The sequence below is a fragment of the Rhinolophus hipposideros genome, assembly GCF_964194185.1.
Source record: "Rhinolophus hipposideros genome assembly, chromosome: 10".
Lineage (NCBI taxonomy): Eukaryota > Metazoa > Chordata > Mammalia > Chiroptera > Rhinolophidae > Rhinolophus > Rhinolophus hipposideros.
Genome location: NC_138056.1, coordinates 4,154,936 through 4,170,219, shown reverse-complemented (window position 1 = coordinate 4,170,219; position 15,284 = coordinate 4,154,936). Strand labels below are relative to the sequence as shown.

Sequence of the window (15,284 nt, the reverse complement as noted above, 5' to 3'; positions counted from 1 at the left end):
GGTGCACGCCGAGCAGTAGAATGCGTGAGTGGAGCCGTAGTGACTGGAAAAGGAACAGCTGCCTGTTTTCTTTCTTTCCCCCTAATGATGACAGATGAAGCTGGATCAAAATGCTTTCCCATAAATGGAATTGATGATTGATTTATACAAATGGTGATCGTTTCCATTTTGATTCCGTTAAAAACCGTCAGTGTTTAGCTTGAGACAGTTGGGTATCGACTTTCATGTACCTGGGTAGCAGGTATACCTGTGTAGCTCTGCTGGTCAGAAAGCCGTACCTCCCTTTCCCCTTCCCCCTTCCTCCTCTGCTCCTCCTCTTCCTGTGTTTGGGTCATTCATTTCCCAGGTATCTGTTGGATGTGTCATGGGAGGGCAGCATGATCACCACCTGAGCATTTGTTACAAATGCAAGTCCTTACGCCTTGCTCCAGACTTACAGAATCAGACGCTGGGGGTGGGTCAGCAAGCTGGGACTCGTACAGGTCTTCCAGATGATGGGTGCATGCGGAAATGTGAGAATCGCCGCCCTAGTGGTTACTGGTGTGAAAAGGATCTGCTCAGCAGGATATGACCATCCCCTTATGGACACTGAGCAGCGAGCCAAGCCTCGGATGCCCAAGTCCAAACTAACAGCCCTCCCGGAGCGCAGCGAGCAGGGGCGTGATGACGGGTGCGAGTGGTCAGACTGGTCGGGCCTGGCCTCCTCCTCGGGGGAAAATAGGCTCCAGGACCCGTCCTTGCCGTCTGCACACGTGAAGGGACTGGAACTATTTTAGGCCCAGTGCGTCTGCCCTGTACCACAGTGGAGTGGATACGTGTTTTATTTCAGCAAGCTGAGGTCATTCTTTCATGTTCTTGATGGAGCAGGTTTACCTTCTGAAATCTATCGGAATTGAGGTTCTTTTTTCTTAGTTAATGCTCCCAGATACGACCACTCTAATACAGATTGTCTTTCTCTCTCCTGCCTTGTGATGAGAAATAACTACTGCTGACTGTTACGGGAACCCTCAGCCTAAGTTACTGGTCAGTTCCAGATGGTTGTAGCCATTGTTGAAACAGGTCTTACACCTTCCTCATGCTTTTCCTCCTCACCCCGTGCTAGGGAAACCCAAATTTTGTGGGTCCTGTTGTCAGTGGCATGCATGAGAATACACGTGAAGCTTTCTGAGTATTCGTATTGGTCTTCAAGGTCAGACACATCGTCTGAGTAAGGATGGTGGCTCGTGCCCGTTAAACGCTGAGAAAGGCCCTGGCGTCACTGCTGCTCGCTGTGCCTCTGGGGTCAGCAGTCCTTGAATGAGAACGAGTGGACTCGGTAGCCCTTGCTCTTTCTTTGAGCAACGGGGAAAGACAATTCTGAGAGTAAATAAAGGTTTCCCATCACTTGATGTGTAGGTAAGGATAAGTGCAGCTGCAAATCATGAGGGAAAGTTCGGTGCGAGCTGGCTTAACCGGTACATTTATTTGCTCGTGGAACAGGAAGTCCAGTGGTAGGGCGCCTTCAGGGTGGGACGCTTAGGCACCTCAGCAGTGTCGTCCTCTGTCCAGGACAGCTCATGTCCTTGCTGTGCTGTCCCCTGCACTGACTGGCTGCGATTTGTGCCCCTGGCTGCAGGTCCCATGCTCTTACCCCGACTTATGCAGTGTTTCGGTGACCTGTGACTTTTCCTCCTCTCCTGTGCTTTTAAAAACTATTGTGTGACTCAGTTGTGAGCGGATTATTTACTTATAACTTCTCAAAGGTTTGCATTACGACATTTAACTTCATTGTCTGGAGAAGCAACGTGTGATGGTTAATCCCGCGTTTTCACCTGATGGTGTGGAGCAGTGTTAGTCGTCATCTCTGGCCCCTAGACTCCTTCATGTGGGATAATGGCAGTCGTGGCTTTGGGGACATACATTGAAGTTTAAATCATTGGGCAGCCACTTTGTAGTTTCTGGCAAGATACTTAACCGGTCTGAGCCTCGGTTTCCTCATCTGTAACTGAATTAAGCAACCCCACAACACAGGCTTTTGAGAGACTCCAGGGAGACTGTGTTAGAGCAGCAGCCACACTGGCCTAGTGCTTCCGGGCCTTATGACTAGACGAGTCGTGCACACGGATGGAAGGTCTGCAAGGGTGTACGGGGCAGGACAGTCTTCCCCCTTCTTCCTGCTCAGAAGGGACCCAGGTGGACGGCTGTACCTTTATTGCCGCTCTCACGGTCCCTCGGTATAACTCTCGGCCTCTCCCATACTCTCCTTGAGTGAATCTGATTAGGTGAATTGCGGAAATCAAATCCAAATGGGATGTTTCTGTAGCAGGTGAGTTAGTCACTTGAATTGATGTAGAAATCTTTATGTTTCGCATTTTTTTCCTCTTACCTAGAGTATGATTAGGATTTTGCATATTTATTCTGCATTTTAATGCAAAGTCTAATGGACTTGCTTTTTGTTCCTAAACCGTGAAGCGGTATATTCTCTTGCTCTTCATAAGGTATGAATTTTTTTATCCTCATTCTTTAAGAATTAATAGTGAAAGTGAGCAGAAATAAAAGATTCTGTTAACGGTATGTTTCTATTGGGGAATGTGTGATAATTTGGGAGATTTATTTTTTCCTAGGGGTTTTTGCATATTGTAATAGTTAGCAGGCTTTCCAACTTGCCAGCTTATTATGATTCAGCCTTTGCCATTCCTGTACTCAGAGTGGAGGTGGGATTTTGGAGGGGGGCAGTTGGCGGGGTCAGGATTGAAAGCATTCTGAGGTTTATAGTTCCCAGGTTACATGCCTTTCAGTGTTGGTTTGTTCTCCTCTAGATTGTGGATTTCTTAAAGAAGAAACGTGATTTTGTCGACCTTATTATAAAGCACATAGGAACTTCAGCTATCATGGATCTGCTGCTCAGGCTGCTGACGTGCATCGAGCCCCCACAGCCCAGGCAAGACGTGCTGAATGTGAGTACAATTATGGCTGGCGTTGCCTGGGGTGGGGGGAGAGGAGGGGCGGCTTGGAGCCACCTGGGGTGGGATTCCCCGGGATTTGATTGGTAGTAGGAGGTTGTCTGGGAAACGGGGGTGGGGGGGCAGAGAGTGGGGTGGGGGGGAAGGTTGTTCCCAGAGAGGAAAGCCACATGTTGCAGGATTAGGATTGCAGAGTGTACATCCCGAGGTGCCTGGGCTGTTTCCTTGTGAGGGCTTCTTTTCCCTCTGCTGGTGTGCTTTGCAGTGGGGGCGGGAAGGTGGGGACTGAGGTTTGTCTCCAAGCTGATCAGGTGGGAAGAGCGGAAGTAAGACGGTTGGGAGCCATAAATCTCCTCTGAGTGTGCTTGGTGGCTTCCTTCTTGAAGATGGCCGCACTGGAGGTTTATCGCCGAAGCCAAACAGGGAGAGGGTCGGTATTTCCAAGGACTCGGGCTTCAGAAGTACCTTGCTTCTCGTGGGTACCGGAGCACAGGCTAAGAAGGACACTTTACTTCGGAAAGGGCACATACTTTAAATTTGGGGGAGATGGCTGTTTGGGATACGTGCGCCTCTTGAGGCGCAGTGGGATTAGGATGGAAAGAGGGAGGTGTGAGCAACTTGAATAAGGTTTCTCAGACTCGGGTCTGCCTCCTCCTCTCATCTTCTGTGTCTTCCTCTTTCCTTGTCTTCACTGTCTTCTTCCAGAACCATTCCCCGGTCCATTCCATCTTTAATGCTTAAGCTCGAACCTCAAACCTTACTCATTTCTCTGGAAATGAGTTTCGTTGAAAACGCTTATTTTAATTAAAGACCTGGAGGACCGGAAGGTGAGACAGGAGGGTCTGTCGGGTGCTGTCCCAGCAAAGGGGACGCTCCGCTGAGGTGGGCAGGAGGGCCAGGTGTGTGTGTGGTGTGTGTGTGTGTGTGTGTCCTGGCGAGGGGTCAGGGCTGGATGTGGAGAACCAGGCAGAGGTCCACTGAGAACCGTGCTCATTGTGAGGAAACCAGCTGAGCGGACCCAGTGAATGTCCTGGGAGCTGCCTGCGGAAGGTCCCTGCATGGGGACGTTGGTTCCTTTTCATGTTTTGGCGTGTGGAAAGAGGTTGAGGATTCCAGGGAAGTCTGTCAAGGACAGAGGGAGGGTCATCTGTCTATTTGGATTATTATAGGGGAAATTATTCAACGTGGTTCCTTAGAAGTCCTTTGGTCACTTCCGGGTTGAAATTTAGATGTAGTGATAGATGGTTAATAAAGGCAGGTTGTTAATAGGTGGTTAATAGCTTGGAGAAGGGTCTCTAGAAACTCCCAAATGACTTCCTTGGATTTGGGGGCCCATGGTGGGGTGGGGGGTAGTCCAAAAGTGGCTTGGAATGTGACTGCTTGTTACTGGCTATGGAGGCAGTAGGGATGGGGCCTGATGAGTGCCCTCAGGACCCTCCTCCCACCCCTTCCATGCAGGTGTGACCATCCTCTGAGGACATTGCCACTCAAAGTGTGGTCCCAGGCATCAGCCGGGAGCTTATTAGAAATCCATGCACTCCTGCGGGCCTCCCTCACCCCTGCCCTACTGCGTCAGTTGCATTTAACAAGCTCCCTGGGAGGGTGATTCACTGCACATTTTACAACAGCTCTTAAACTGTGAACTTGGGTCTCGACCTTGGCTGTACCCTCCTAATAGCTTTGTTTGCATTTTCCTTTCTCTGCCTTTAGCCAATTGGGTTTGATTTGTTGCCACCTAGCCCCTCCCCTCTCTTTCCCTTCCCTCTCCTCCTTTAACTAGTGTGTGTGTGTCTGTGTGTGTGTGTGTGTGTGTGTGTTTCTGTCCCTCACCTTTCTGGGTAGTGAGCACCTTGTTTGTTAGTGTTTCTGTTCCTTATGGAACTAATCTTATACCAGCTCAGTTTTCATTTATTCTTCCTTATTTTCATCCACTTCATGTTTTCATTCACAGCAGTATTTCATGTGTAGGTGAAGAAGAGATTGCCCTTGTCATAATAGTAGCTCTTTGCTAACATGTGACAGGGCAGATAAACTCTGCTTCCGTAGTGCCCTCCCCTACCCCCTGCGCCTCCACGTTTCCTGTGGTTTTGGTTTTGCAATCTACAAGTTCATCATGTGTTTTAACCCAGAGGCTTGATGCTACCACATTGCTTTTCTCAGTCTGAAGCTCTCTTATTAAAGTGAATAATCTTGTAGAAAATGTATAAATTCCACCCCATCCCCCAGTAACCAGATACAAGCCCTTTTAGTGCTCAGTTCTGAGAATTACCCTTTGGCTAAGAAGCCGATGCATAGAATTTTTGTATGTGGGTATTGTAAGTTGGGGAGTAGTTGGTATGGTTGGCTACTTACTGTTAAATCATATATTCACTGGCATTTTCCTTGGGGGACTTTTAATTTCCTGTAGTGCTCAAAGTCCAGAGAAACCTGTAACATGCTACTTAAAATGTGATGGATATTTCCAAGTGTGTTAATCTTCATTGGGGCTCGAACAGGAGCCACTCATTGCTATGATTACTTCTACAATGTGTTTTACAGTGGTTAAATGAGGAGAAAATTATCCAGAGGCTTGTGGAAATAGTTCACCCATCGCAAGAAGAAGATGTAAGTTATCTCATATGACTGTATAACCTTGATTGTTTTAAAAAGGAACCGTGTTTGTTTGGGCACAGAGCATGACTGTACGAGATGTGACGGTGGAGGACAGGTAGAGCAGCGACAACCTGGCATTCTTAAAGTAGACAGTTTTCTAAACACTAAAGGCTTTAAAAACACTACACTTTGCTGATACCCGGAAATGTCCAAACAAGTGGAAAGCAGCTCGCCCTGGCGCTAGTGCTGTCTCCTTTCTCGAGCTGGGATTTCACACTGAATCTGCTTACCTTTGTTGCAGTTCTCCTCTGTCCACACCTCTTTTTTCTTTTATACCCATTTTTAGCCTAAGCGATGAGGCCACGCTGCATTTGTTACTTGCCCTGGCCGAAGCTTCGCAGGCGGCACAGCAAGGTCTCGGTCCCTGCTGACCTCGCTGAGCCCCCAGCGGGACGGGTTCTTGGCGGTTGTCCTTCCCAGCCAGGCCTTTGTGCTCTGGCAGGTTTGTCTCTGTCTTAGGTGCTGGAGATTGGCTTGGCGCCAAGGGGACACAACTTTGGGATTTGCAGACTGAGCCCTGTGCTGAGGGCTCACCTGTCAGGATGGGGTCTCCAGGATCGGTCGGTGTAGCTCTGTCGAGGCGGCTGTCACCCTGCTTCTCTCCTGCTGCTCTTGTCGCCACCTTCAGTGGCAGGCTAAGCCATGAGGAATTGCCAGTACTCAGCCATTTCCGCCTCCAGGGATGACAGTTCCATGCGGTTCAACCTGATCTCTGTGAAGGAGTTGGTTTGAAGAAGATGCAGGGTCTGTCCTGAGGTCCGGGATGGGGGCTCATTGTACACCCTCGGTAGCAGGTTAGCCGGGAGAGTGAGCACCACGGGGGACAGTGCAGAGCAGGAAGGGTAGCCAGGGGGCATTCTCTCTCGTGAAGGCAAATTTGTGTGAAGGTGGATCTAGTCCCCCCGCTTCCATTGTAGTCCGTTCAAAAACTTATGCTACCGAACGTTTATTTAAAACAGGTGTTTCTACAAGGAAGGGAGTGAGGAAAGAAGGAACGTAGGAAGGAGGGAAAGAAAGAGAAAGAGAGAGGAGAGAAAGAGGAAGAAAGAAAGAGTTAACTCTTTAAGGCCTGTTGCTCCCCCGTCCTTCCTCTTGGGACAGTGCAGTATTGTACTGCTGATATTAGGACACGTTCCGGGGGCCCATATGCCGGGTGCTAGAGGGAGGGTGTGCTGGCGTGATGAAAGGAGCGCGGCCCGCTCCTCACCAGGAGCACGTCGGTGGACAAGGCCTGCTCATCACTAGCTCCGTCATCTTGAGCGGAACTGGACTGCTCAGCAGGGTGTGCTGCCTGTCTGCAGTGTCTAGGAGAAATCGATAAAGGAGAAGCCCTGCAAAGGACAAATCATTGAGGGTGTCAGCACCTTCCCTACTTGACTTGCAAGAAAGTTAACCTTGCCCTTTGGACAGTTGCTACTTCTGTATGAAGTGATACATTACATGCTTACATCTACTGTCCTATTTCTATTTGTTAAGGAGATGCTAGGCTCCTGATTCCAACCAGTGGCTTTTCATATCCTGGTGTGTCTTGTCATCTGTGCTGGAATATCAGTGTTCTGCTAATTCTGCAGGTTATGCTCGGTGCCACATGTCACATGGGCGTTGAGGTTTTAGTGCTTTTCCGTAAGGTAAACACACTGTACACTTGGAGAAGATGTAACATTTCTTACCCATTGGTATACTCCAGAAAGCTGTTCATCAAAGAAATGTATCTTTCTGTGCTGCTAAAAGTATATGTTTTAGGGATCTATTTTTCAGGTATTCAGTTGTAGAAATTTTTCTTTGCCAGAACTTTTATCACATCTCCCCACAAATAGTAACTGTGCAGTATTGTTAAGTAAAAAGCTTAGGAGCCTGGCAGAATAAAATACTCACGCTTTTTACAAAATGTTATTTCTTTTGAGCTTGACTTTTTACTCACCGCAGCTTATGGCCAGTGTGTTATTTCTTAAGCAGTTTCCTCCCTAACTTTGTTATAAATTTGACCTCCGACATGTTTTGTAGTTAAAATTGTCCTTTTTTCCTTTAGCGGCATTCAAATGCATCACAGTCACTTTGTGAAATTGTTCGCCTGAGCAGAGACCAGATGTTACAAATTCAGAACAGTACAGAGCCAGACCCTCTGCTTGCCACGCTAGAGAAGTATGTTGAAACTCTGTTCTTTCTGCATGTTGATGCTATTTGATGTGTTACCATTGAGTGGTTGGTAAGTGTTCCTCCTGTGGGAATCGCATCCCTGGAAAAATAATACCTTTGGCTGGGTGAGAAGGTAGGAACACCTGCTTACCTGATCCCAGCCATTCGTGATGCCCAGTGGAGACCTACAGGGAAAGAATGTAAGTAAATGACATTTATACGGAGACTGAACTTTTCAAACAGTTTAAACTAGGAATCTGTAAAGCCATCATAAGTGGGGGTGCCCACTTAAGAACTACTCACTGCCTGCACGGGTCTTTGGTGGAGAATGTCTTATGTATGAACTAATTTGACCTATTTTAGTGAACGATTTTTAGCCAAAGCTCTTCTTAGGGTTTACCGTATCTTTGTGGCTAAGGGCCATCTGACCAGAACCAATTTAAGGGGTACAGTCGTGTGTAGCTCGTTTCTTTGTGCTGCTTCTGCCCTTAGTTTTAGATAATCCGTAATGAGCAGCCATCTCTTATTTATTTAGGTGGAAGACAGTGGGAGGGTGGTGAGCTATCTTAAAATTGGTGAATGGCCAACCTCCGTGTACTAGTTTTTCTACATTCACACAGTTTCAGAAAGAATATTTACCGTCAAGCACGGGCATACATTTGACCTGCATTCATACAGGTGAAAGTTATTTTAATAAAGAAAAATCAGGTATTTTCCTACTTGGGATGAATAGTTGGAAAGGGCATACAGTTAGCATTGTTAAATACCAATGGCAGTCTTGCTTCAATTTACTGTTGCTATTGTTCTCTTCAATGATTTTTTTCATTCCTCCTGTATGTTGAGGCTCCTTTGCATTTTTTGGCTTAACTACCTGGAGGGCCCTTCTATTAAAATAAACATTTGTATGTATTATTTGCTTGGCAAGTGTGACTCGAGCAAGGAACAAGTTACAGACGAGGTATCCTCTGCAAAGTGAAGTTGTGTTTTCCTGGTTTGTATTACGTAGAAGGAGGAGATGAGTAGTTCTGTCAAGTAGCAAAACTTAAGAGATCGTCAGCTTCTGAGTAAAATGCCATCTTACCCGCCCCATGTCAGTAGTTCTTGGCATTATGGTTTATGCACTGCTTTTATAACATGTAAGACCTTTCACGTTCAGATGGTAATAATTGTAGTAGCATTAGGTCAAAACATGTAAAATGGCCATTTGAGTAGGTTAAAAAATACTGAATATCAGCAGTTTCATATGGTCCATGACAGTGCTGTCCCAGAGAAGCATAACAGAAGCCACATGTACTCTGACATTTTCTGGTAGCCGCGTGAGAGCAAAAACTGGTGAGATTAATTTTAATAATGTATTTTATTTAATCTAGTAGATTCAAAGTAACATTTCAGCATATGTTCATTTTAAAAAGCTATTAATGAGATACATATCCATGAATTCTGCATCCACAGATTCAATCAATCACAGATCAGAAATATTCAGGGATAAATGTCCCGTTGTTGCTGACATATACTGCATGCAGACATGGACAAACTATTTTCCTTGTTCTCTAAACAGTGCAGTATAACAACTATTTACATACGTAGCATTCACATCGGATTAGATATTATAAGTAATTTCAAGCTTTAAAGAATACGAGGAAATGTATGTAGGTTATGTGCAAATATTCGACACAAACCCCTCACGGTTTGGTATCCGCGCGGGTCCTGCGGCCATTGCCCCTTGGGTACTGAGGGACAGTTGTACGCTACATTGTTTTTTTTTTGTACAGAGATTTGGAAACCCAGCGTGTAGTGTACACTTACGACAGGCCAGCTCAGACTAGTTACATTTTGTGTTCAGTGGCCACCGGTGGTAAGTGGCTCCTGTCTTGGAAATTGCAGCTTCACCCCGAGTGTCGGACTGCTGAGTTCGAAGCACTGAGCTCTTCAGTGTCTCTGTTCACACACCTCTGCTTGAACTAAATGGGGGGGGTCTCGCCATTGGAGTCTGGACGTACTACCGTGTTTCCCCGAAAATAAGACCTAGCTGGTCAGTCAGCTCTAATGAGTCTTTTGGAGCAAATATATAAGATCCAGTATTATATTATTATTATTATTTATTATAAGACCCAGTTTTATATTATAGTAAAATACGACCCGGTCTTATATTAATTTTTGCTCCAAAAGACACATTAGAGCTGTTGTCCAGCTGTGTCTAATTTTCGGGGAAACATGGTGGCTGTTACATTTCAGTCTATCTTTAGTCCTAGATCAGACAAACATAATTTGATGCAGATGGGTACATGATCAGAATTGATGACATTAAATATTAGTTGGAATAGGATTCTTCATATACACAGACCTGATGGCTCAGGAACCCCATGATGTCACCGAGTGAAATGTTCACTGCACTTAGCAGTGGGGAGACTTACTCTGTCACAGTGCTTCCCACACTCTTGACAGTGAGAACCAACCTCTTTAACTGTCAGACGTGCCCCCACATTGTGGTGGTTTTCGTAGTATCTGTTGATGGAGAAAATACACCGTGACAAAAAGCTGCTTTCTGTGAGCTTAGTCAACTTTTATTAATCATAATAGCCTTCTTATAGATGTGATAAATTATCTAAAAATATAGTATTGTTAGGCCACTCTACTGGCAGTACATAGTGTACAGATTACCTAACTCTGTATTATGCCAAAGAACCCACAGTGTGTGTGTGTGTGTGTGTGTGTGTGTGTGTGTGTGTTTGTGTGTACTATATGTATAAGGGTAGGTTAGCACTTCAGGAAAAGTTTGAAATGAGCTCAAGTTAAAGAAGATGGTAAGGCCAGGTCGGGCACCAGACGCCCTCTAAGAAAGTGGGCGATAATTAGCCTTAGCTTGCAAAGCAGACTGGACTCCCATTGGCTGGATTCAGTTTAGTGGCTCGGGGGGAAATTTTCAAGTTCAAAACTGCCTTTAAAAAATTGCCTTTAGGGTGGCCGGTTGGCTCAGTGGTTGGAGCGCGGTGCTCATAACACCAGAGTCACTGGTTCGATTCCCACATGGGCCAGTGAGCTAGCTGTGCCCTCCACAACTAGATTGAAAACGACGACTTCATGAGGAGCTAATGGGTCCTGGAAAAACATGCTCTTCCCCAATATTCCCCAGTAAAAATTAAAAAACAAAAACAAAAAAACTACCTTTAAAAGCAGTTGTGTTAGAAAGGGTTGGACTATGCAGCTCTTAATTCTTGATACTAATGAGCTTAGAATGAGTTGAGGTTTGAACGAATAAGTTTTAAGGAAGTGAGTCCTCTGACTGCCCATATGAAAAACAAAACAGAAGCGAGCCATTGTCTCAACGGCATGGATAACGCGCCCGCCCTGATGGCTGCGTGCAGCCAACAACTCTTGTCACGAATTTCACTGGTGCTCATCCAAAAACTCCATTTTTTTTAATGTGAAAATGAGTGTGTTTTCTCTCGCTTATAAACAGATGCCTTATTATTTAAAGGATATGAAGGCATTCCTTTTATCCCGTCTGATGAGCTCAGTCCCTGAGTTTATGGTTCTTCTGTATTTGGTGATGTTTATGTATTTAAATAAGACTCAGAATATGGCTCAGCCACTGTTTGCTGATTATGACGTTGTTTTTGTCCATTGGTAGAATGGACAGTAGACTTCGAATGTGGCGCCGCCATGAAATAGTAAGGGCACCTTTGTTAGCCATTGTCTTCAGATCTCAGTGTTGGTGAAAGGCTGGTTGTGCTCTCCACGCTTGAGTGGGAAGGGGGACGTGTCAGGCTGGATGCTGTGTCGGTACCCCTCTTCCTGGGGTGAGGCTGTTGTTGGAAGAATGTCCGTGTTTACTGTAAAGAAGCAGACTGTTCTCCAGCGCCCCGTCCGAGACCTGGTGTGCAGGCTCCAGACTGCCGTGTGTGGAGTGACCTTACCGTGCCAGTACTTTAGGTAGCGTGGTCTCACCAGCAATTACAGTGCTGGTCTGGGAGTCCTTGAAAGCTCCTTGCTGGAGGATCCTCTGAAGTTAGTTTAGATACCGGGTTTATTTGCTCCCCCAAAATAGAAAAAGATTCTCTCCTACTTGTGGTCCTAGCCTGGCAAGGGGACGGGTCTTAGGATACAGTGAGCACACCTGTACCTTGGGATGACTCGCGTCCCTGCCAGGTGAGCAACAGGGACAGCTGTATGTCACATGGTAAAGGAGATTCCATTTCTTAATCCATGTGCATTCTGAAAATTACTGAGATCCTAAGGAACGAGAGCTTTCCTTGACAGTGTCCTTATAGATTCACCTAACAGGTTACCCCAGCATTTTATATTAACTGTGACCTTGCATATGTACTCGAGAGGTGTAATGGAAGGGCCTGCTTGGAATCCTTTTTGGGCAATAGTTCAGTCAAATCCATTTCATTGCTATCACATTTTAATTAAAGATTAAAATGCAACAATTGGTATTCTCTTCTACCTGTTTCAGTCTCTTACATTAATGCCTTGTGGGAAACCATTTATGGGTTCTAATTAGGCTTTTTGAAAAATTCCCCTTTTTTGTGGGGATGAAGGGTTCTAAGTCTTATTACCGCACCCCCCAGCCTCTGCCACCACCATCATCTGGTCTGAGTGGGAGGTGATGTCCAGTCTTGAAATACTTTTGGCTCTCAACAAGATTGGCAGAGACAAGCAAGGCCCGGGTGAGTTTGCTGAGGGCAGGGAATAGGAATATATGTATGGAAGAATGGGAGAATTATAATAAGCTTGCCTTATTATAGGCAATAGTAGGATCACTTGCCTACTTCAGTAAATGTATTAAGAATAAATGTTAAGTTGAAATGGATAGCCCAAGTGACATTGAATGCTTGTATAATATTTGTGTTACTGGCACCACGACCTGTTTTTCTGAAGTTGTTACTGTTAAATGATGTTATTGTTAACCCTTGACTATTGATTTGTTTCCTTAGGCAAGAAATTATAGAGCAGCTTCTATCAAATATTTTTCACAAAGAGAAAAATGAATCCGCCATCGTCAGTGCAATCCAGATATTGCTGACTTTACTTGAGACACGACGACCAACGTAAGCTTTCCTCTCACCTTACAAAAGGAACCATTTGGGTTTTGCTTTTAGATTTTTTTAAAAGCTGAGTTGAGAGTTGAGTCGTTGGTTATAAACTACAATATCATGCCCTTGAATTTCAGGTGCTGAACTTTTTTCTGCTGTATAAACCATCAGTTATTTTTACGAATGTGATATATAGGTATGCAGTTGAAAACTGGTTTGGTGAACACTATTTATTGGCAAAATGCTACTATAGTAAGTGCTGTAATAAATCAAAAACATGTCTCCTGGCTTACACACGTGAAGCTTCTTTCTTTATTATTTTTTTTTATTTCAGGGGTACAAAACAATGTAATAGTTAGACATTTCACCCCTCACGAAGTGATAACCCCCTCCCCCAGTCTATTGCCCCTCTGACATCGTATATATCTATTACAACACCATTGACTATTCCCTGTGCTGTACTCCATATCCCATGACTATATATACATGTATATATTAAATTATGGTTGACATGTAATATTATTCAGCTTCAGGTGTACAGCACAGTGGTCAGGCATCTACACCATCCATGAAGTGGTCTCCCTAATAAGACATGTGCCCATCTGACACCCTATAAAATGTTTACATTATTGATTGTATTCCCCAAACTGTCTTTTATATCCTGTGGTAATACTGTAGTTATGAGAAGCTTCTTTCTTGCTTATGAAAATTGAAAATAGGTGTTCCTGGTTGGTGGCGATTCAAGGACTCTTTCCGTTTTGTGGTTCTTTCCTACACCTGCTAATTTGAAGCTTCACATTGTCTTTCCGGGCTTTTGCATGTGAGGGCACTGCAGTTGATGAGGCTGTTTTAAGATAGATGGACAGGTGGCTTGAGGTCTCAGGGGAAAGTGTATGCTAAGAGCTTCAGAATCAGAAACGTGTGTGCCCCTGGACCAGCCATTTCATGTTTGTCATGTTATCCTTCACACTTTATGTCTAGGGCTGACTGACTGACTTACCAATTGTCAGAGCTTTCTCATTGCTCCTGAAGCGTGAGAATTTGAAGAGGCGCGTATATGCATACGCAGCGTTTCAGCAGAGTGTGGTTTCGAGGTGGGAATTTGTTGGGTCCATCCAGTCTAGCAGAGGGCACAGAGAGGATGACAGGAGGGGTCTGCCGATGGGGAACCTCTGCCACCCACGGTTTCTGGTTCTTGGTTTCTAGTAAAATAGTGAATAGTCTGCCCAACTGCTGCTTCCCAAATTCCTGACGTCTATTCCTGGTTTCTTTATTCTTTGGCCAGTGACAAGGGAAGGGCATTGTGGCGGTACTGCTTCCAGTACATTGTAATGTGGGGATTGCATCTGGAATTTTGACTGTCTTCCCTGGTGAACTACATTTTAAATGATGCAGCCAAAACTTAGGGTATTAACCCCGTGGGTTACGACTGGGACCACACTACTGTGTGCGAGGCAACCGCGCCATCTCCTAAAGTGGTTTCAAAGCACAGGAAGTGGTGCAGTGACTTGAGAGAGGAGTGCATCTGAGAAAAATGGTACACTTTTGCACATGGAAGAGGGAAACAACAGAGTTGCACAACTCAGAGCAAACACAGAAGATACAACAATAAAAGAAATAATAGAAGGAAATGTCTGACCAGAAGGAATTTATCCTCAGACCAGAAAGGATTCTTAAATGCTTAGGAAGATTTAAATTTTTTTTAAAAACGACTCAGATTTTACCCTTATCCTGGTGAGCTTTATCCCAAGAATAAAGGGTAAATCTTTAAAGTATATGGATAAGAAAAAACTGGGATAACTACGAAGCAAATCCGATTTCCAGGCATCTCATTTGTAAAGCTAAATAAATACTTAAACAAACGGCAGGATTGTGGCCCTGAAATCTTGTTGATGTGTGAGGGCAGACAAGGCATTTCTAAGCATGTAAGACTTCAGTGTTCCATCCGTGTTCTGTTTCTGGGGTAAATTACTTGGAAGATGGACTTTTCCAAAGGCAAACAGAAAAATAAGTTAGAATGAAAAACTTAAAGATAAGGAAATATGTTGGTAAAAGGGATGATAAATGAAATGGATAGGGATATGGAAATGAATATGACTGAAAGTTAAATGTTAAAAATGAATAACTGAAATAAGCCAAATGTCGAAAACCAAATAAATTCCAGATTATTTTAACAAGCCTCAAGAAGTAAGGAGAAGGGGTGAGTTAGTGCATATTACCGTTCTTAACGTAGACTGAGGAACTGGGGTCCTTTCCAACGCAGACATAGTGCAGGAAAGAATCAGCGTAGGGCCTCAGAAGTCATTCATGCGGAAGTGTGGAGAGACGAACCAAAAAGACCATTGCTTTGTGAGCTACAAGGGCCTAGAAGTAGTGACGTGCCGTGAGGAACAAGTACGAATGCCCAGGTCTGGATTTTTAACACCATTCTGCAATAAAAGGAGCCAGGGCTCCTTGGAGAAATGGCTGGATCTACATACAACTAGGGCAAGGATTGTACAGGGCGAGTCTGGAG

General features: G+C 44.9%; 1 protein-coding gene across 31 annotated transcripts in view; it reads left to right on the top strand.

The window, feature by feature from the left end:
• The window catches only part of PPP6R3 (protein phosphatase 6 regulatory subunit 3), a 121,311-nt gene that overhangs the window by 55,105 nt on the left and 50,922 nt on the right, over positions 1 to 15,284 (top strand). For all 31 annotated transcript variants that reach the window (XR_013994337.1, XR_013994338.1, XM_081064586.1 and 28 more), the window contains 4 exons: positions 2,799 to 2,936; positions 5,481 to 5,546; positions 7,624 to 7,736; positions 12,671 to 12,784. Coding sequence is in view for 29 of the 31 variants with exons in the window: in XM_081064586.1 (XP_080920712.1) it covers positions 2,799 to 2,936; positions 5,481 to 5,546; positions 7,624 to 7,736; positions 12,671 to 12,784 (431 nt within the window). In the remaining 2 variants the exon portion in view is untranslated. The remainder of the gene's footprint in view (positions 1 to 2,798; positions 2,937 to 5,480; positions 5,547 to 7,623; positions 7,737 to 12,670; positions 12,785 to 15,284) is intronic.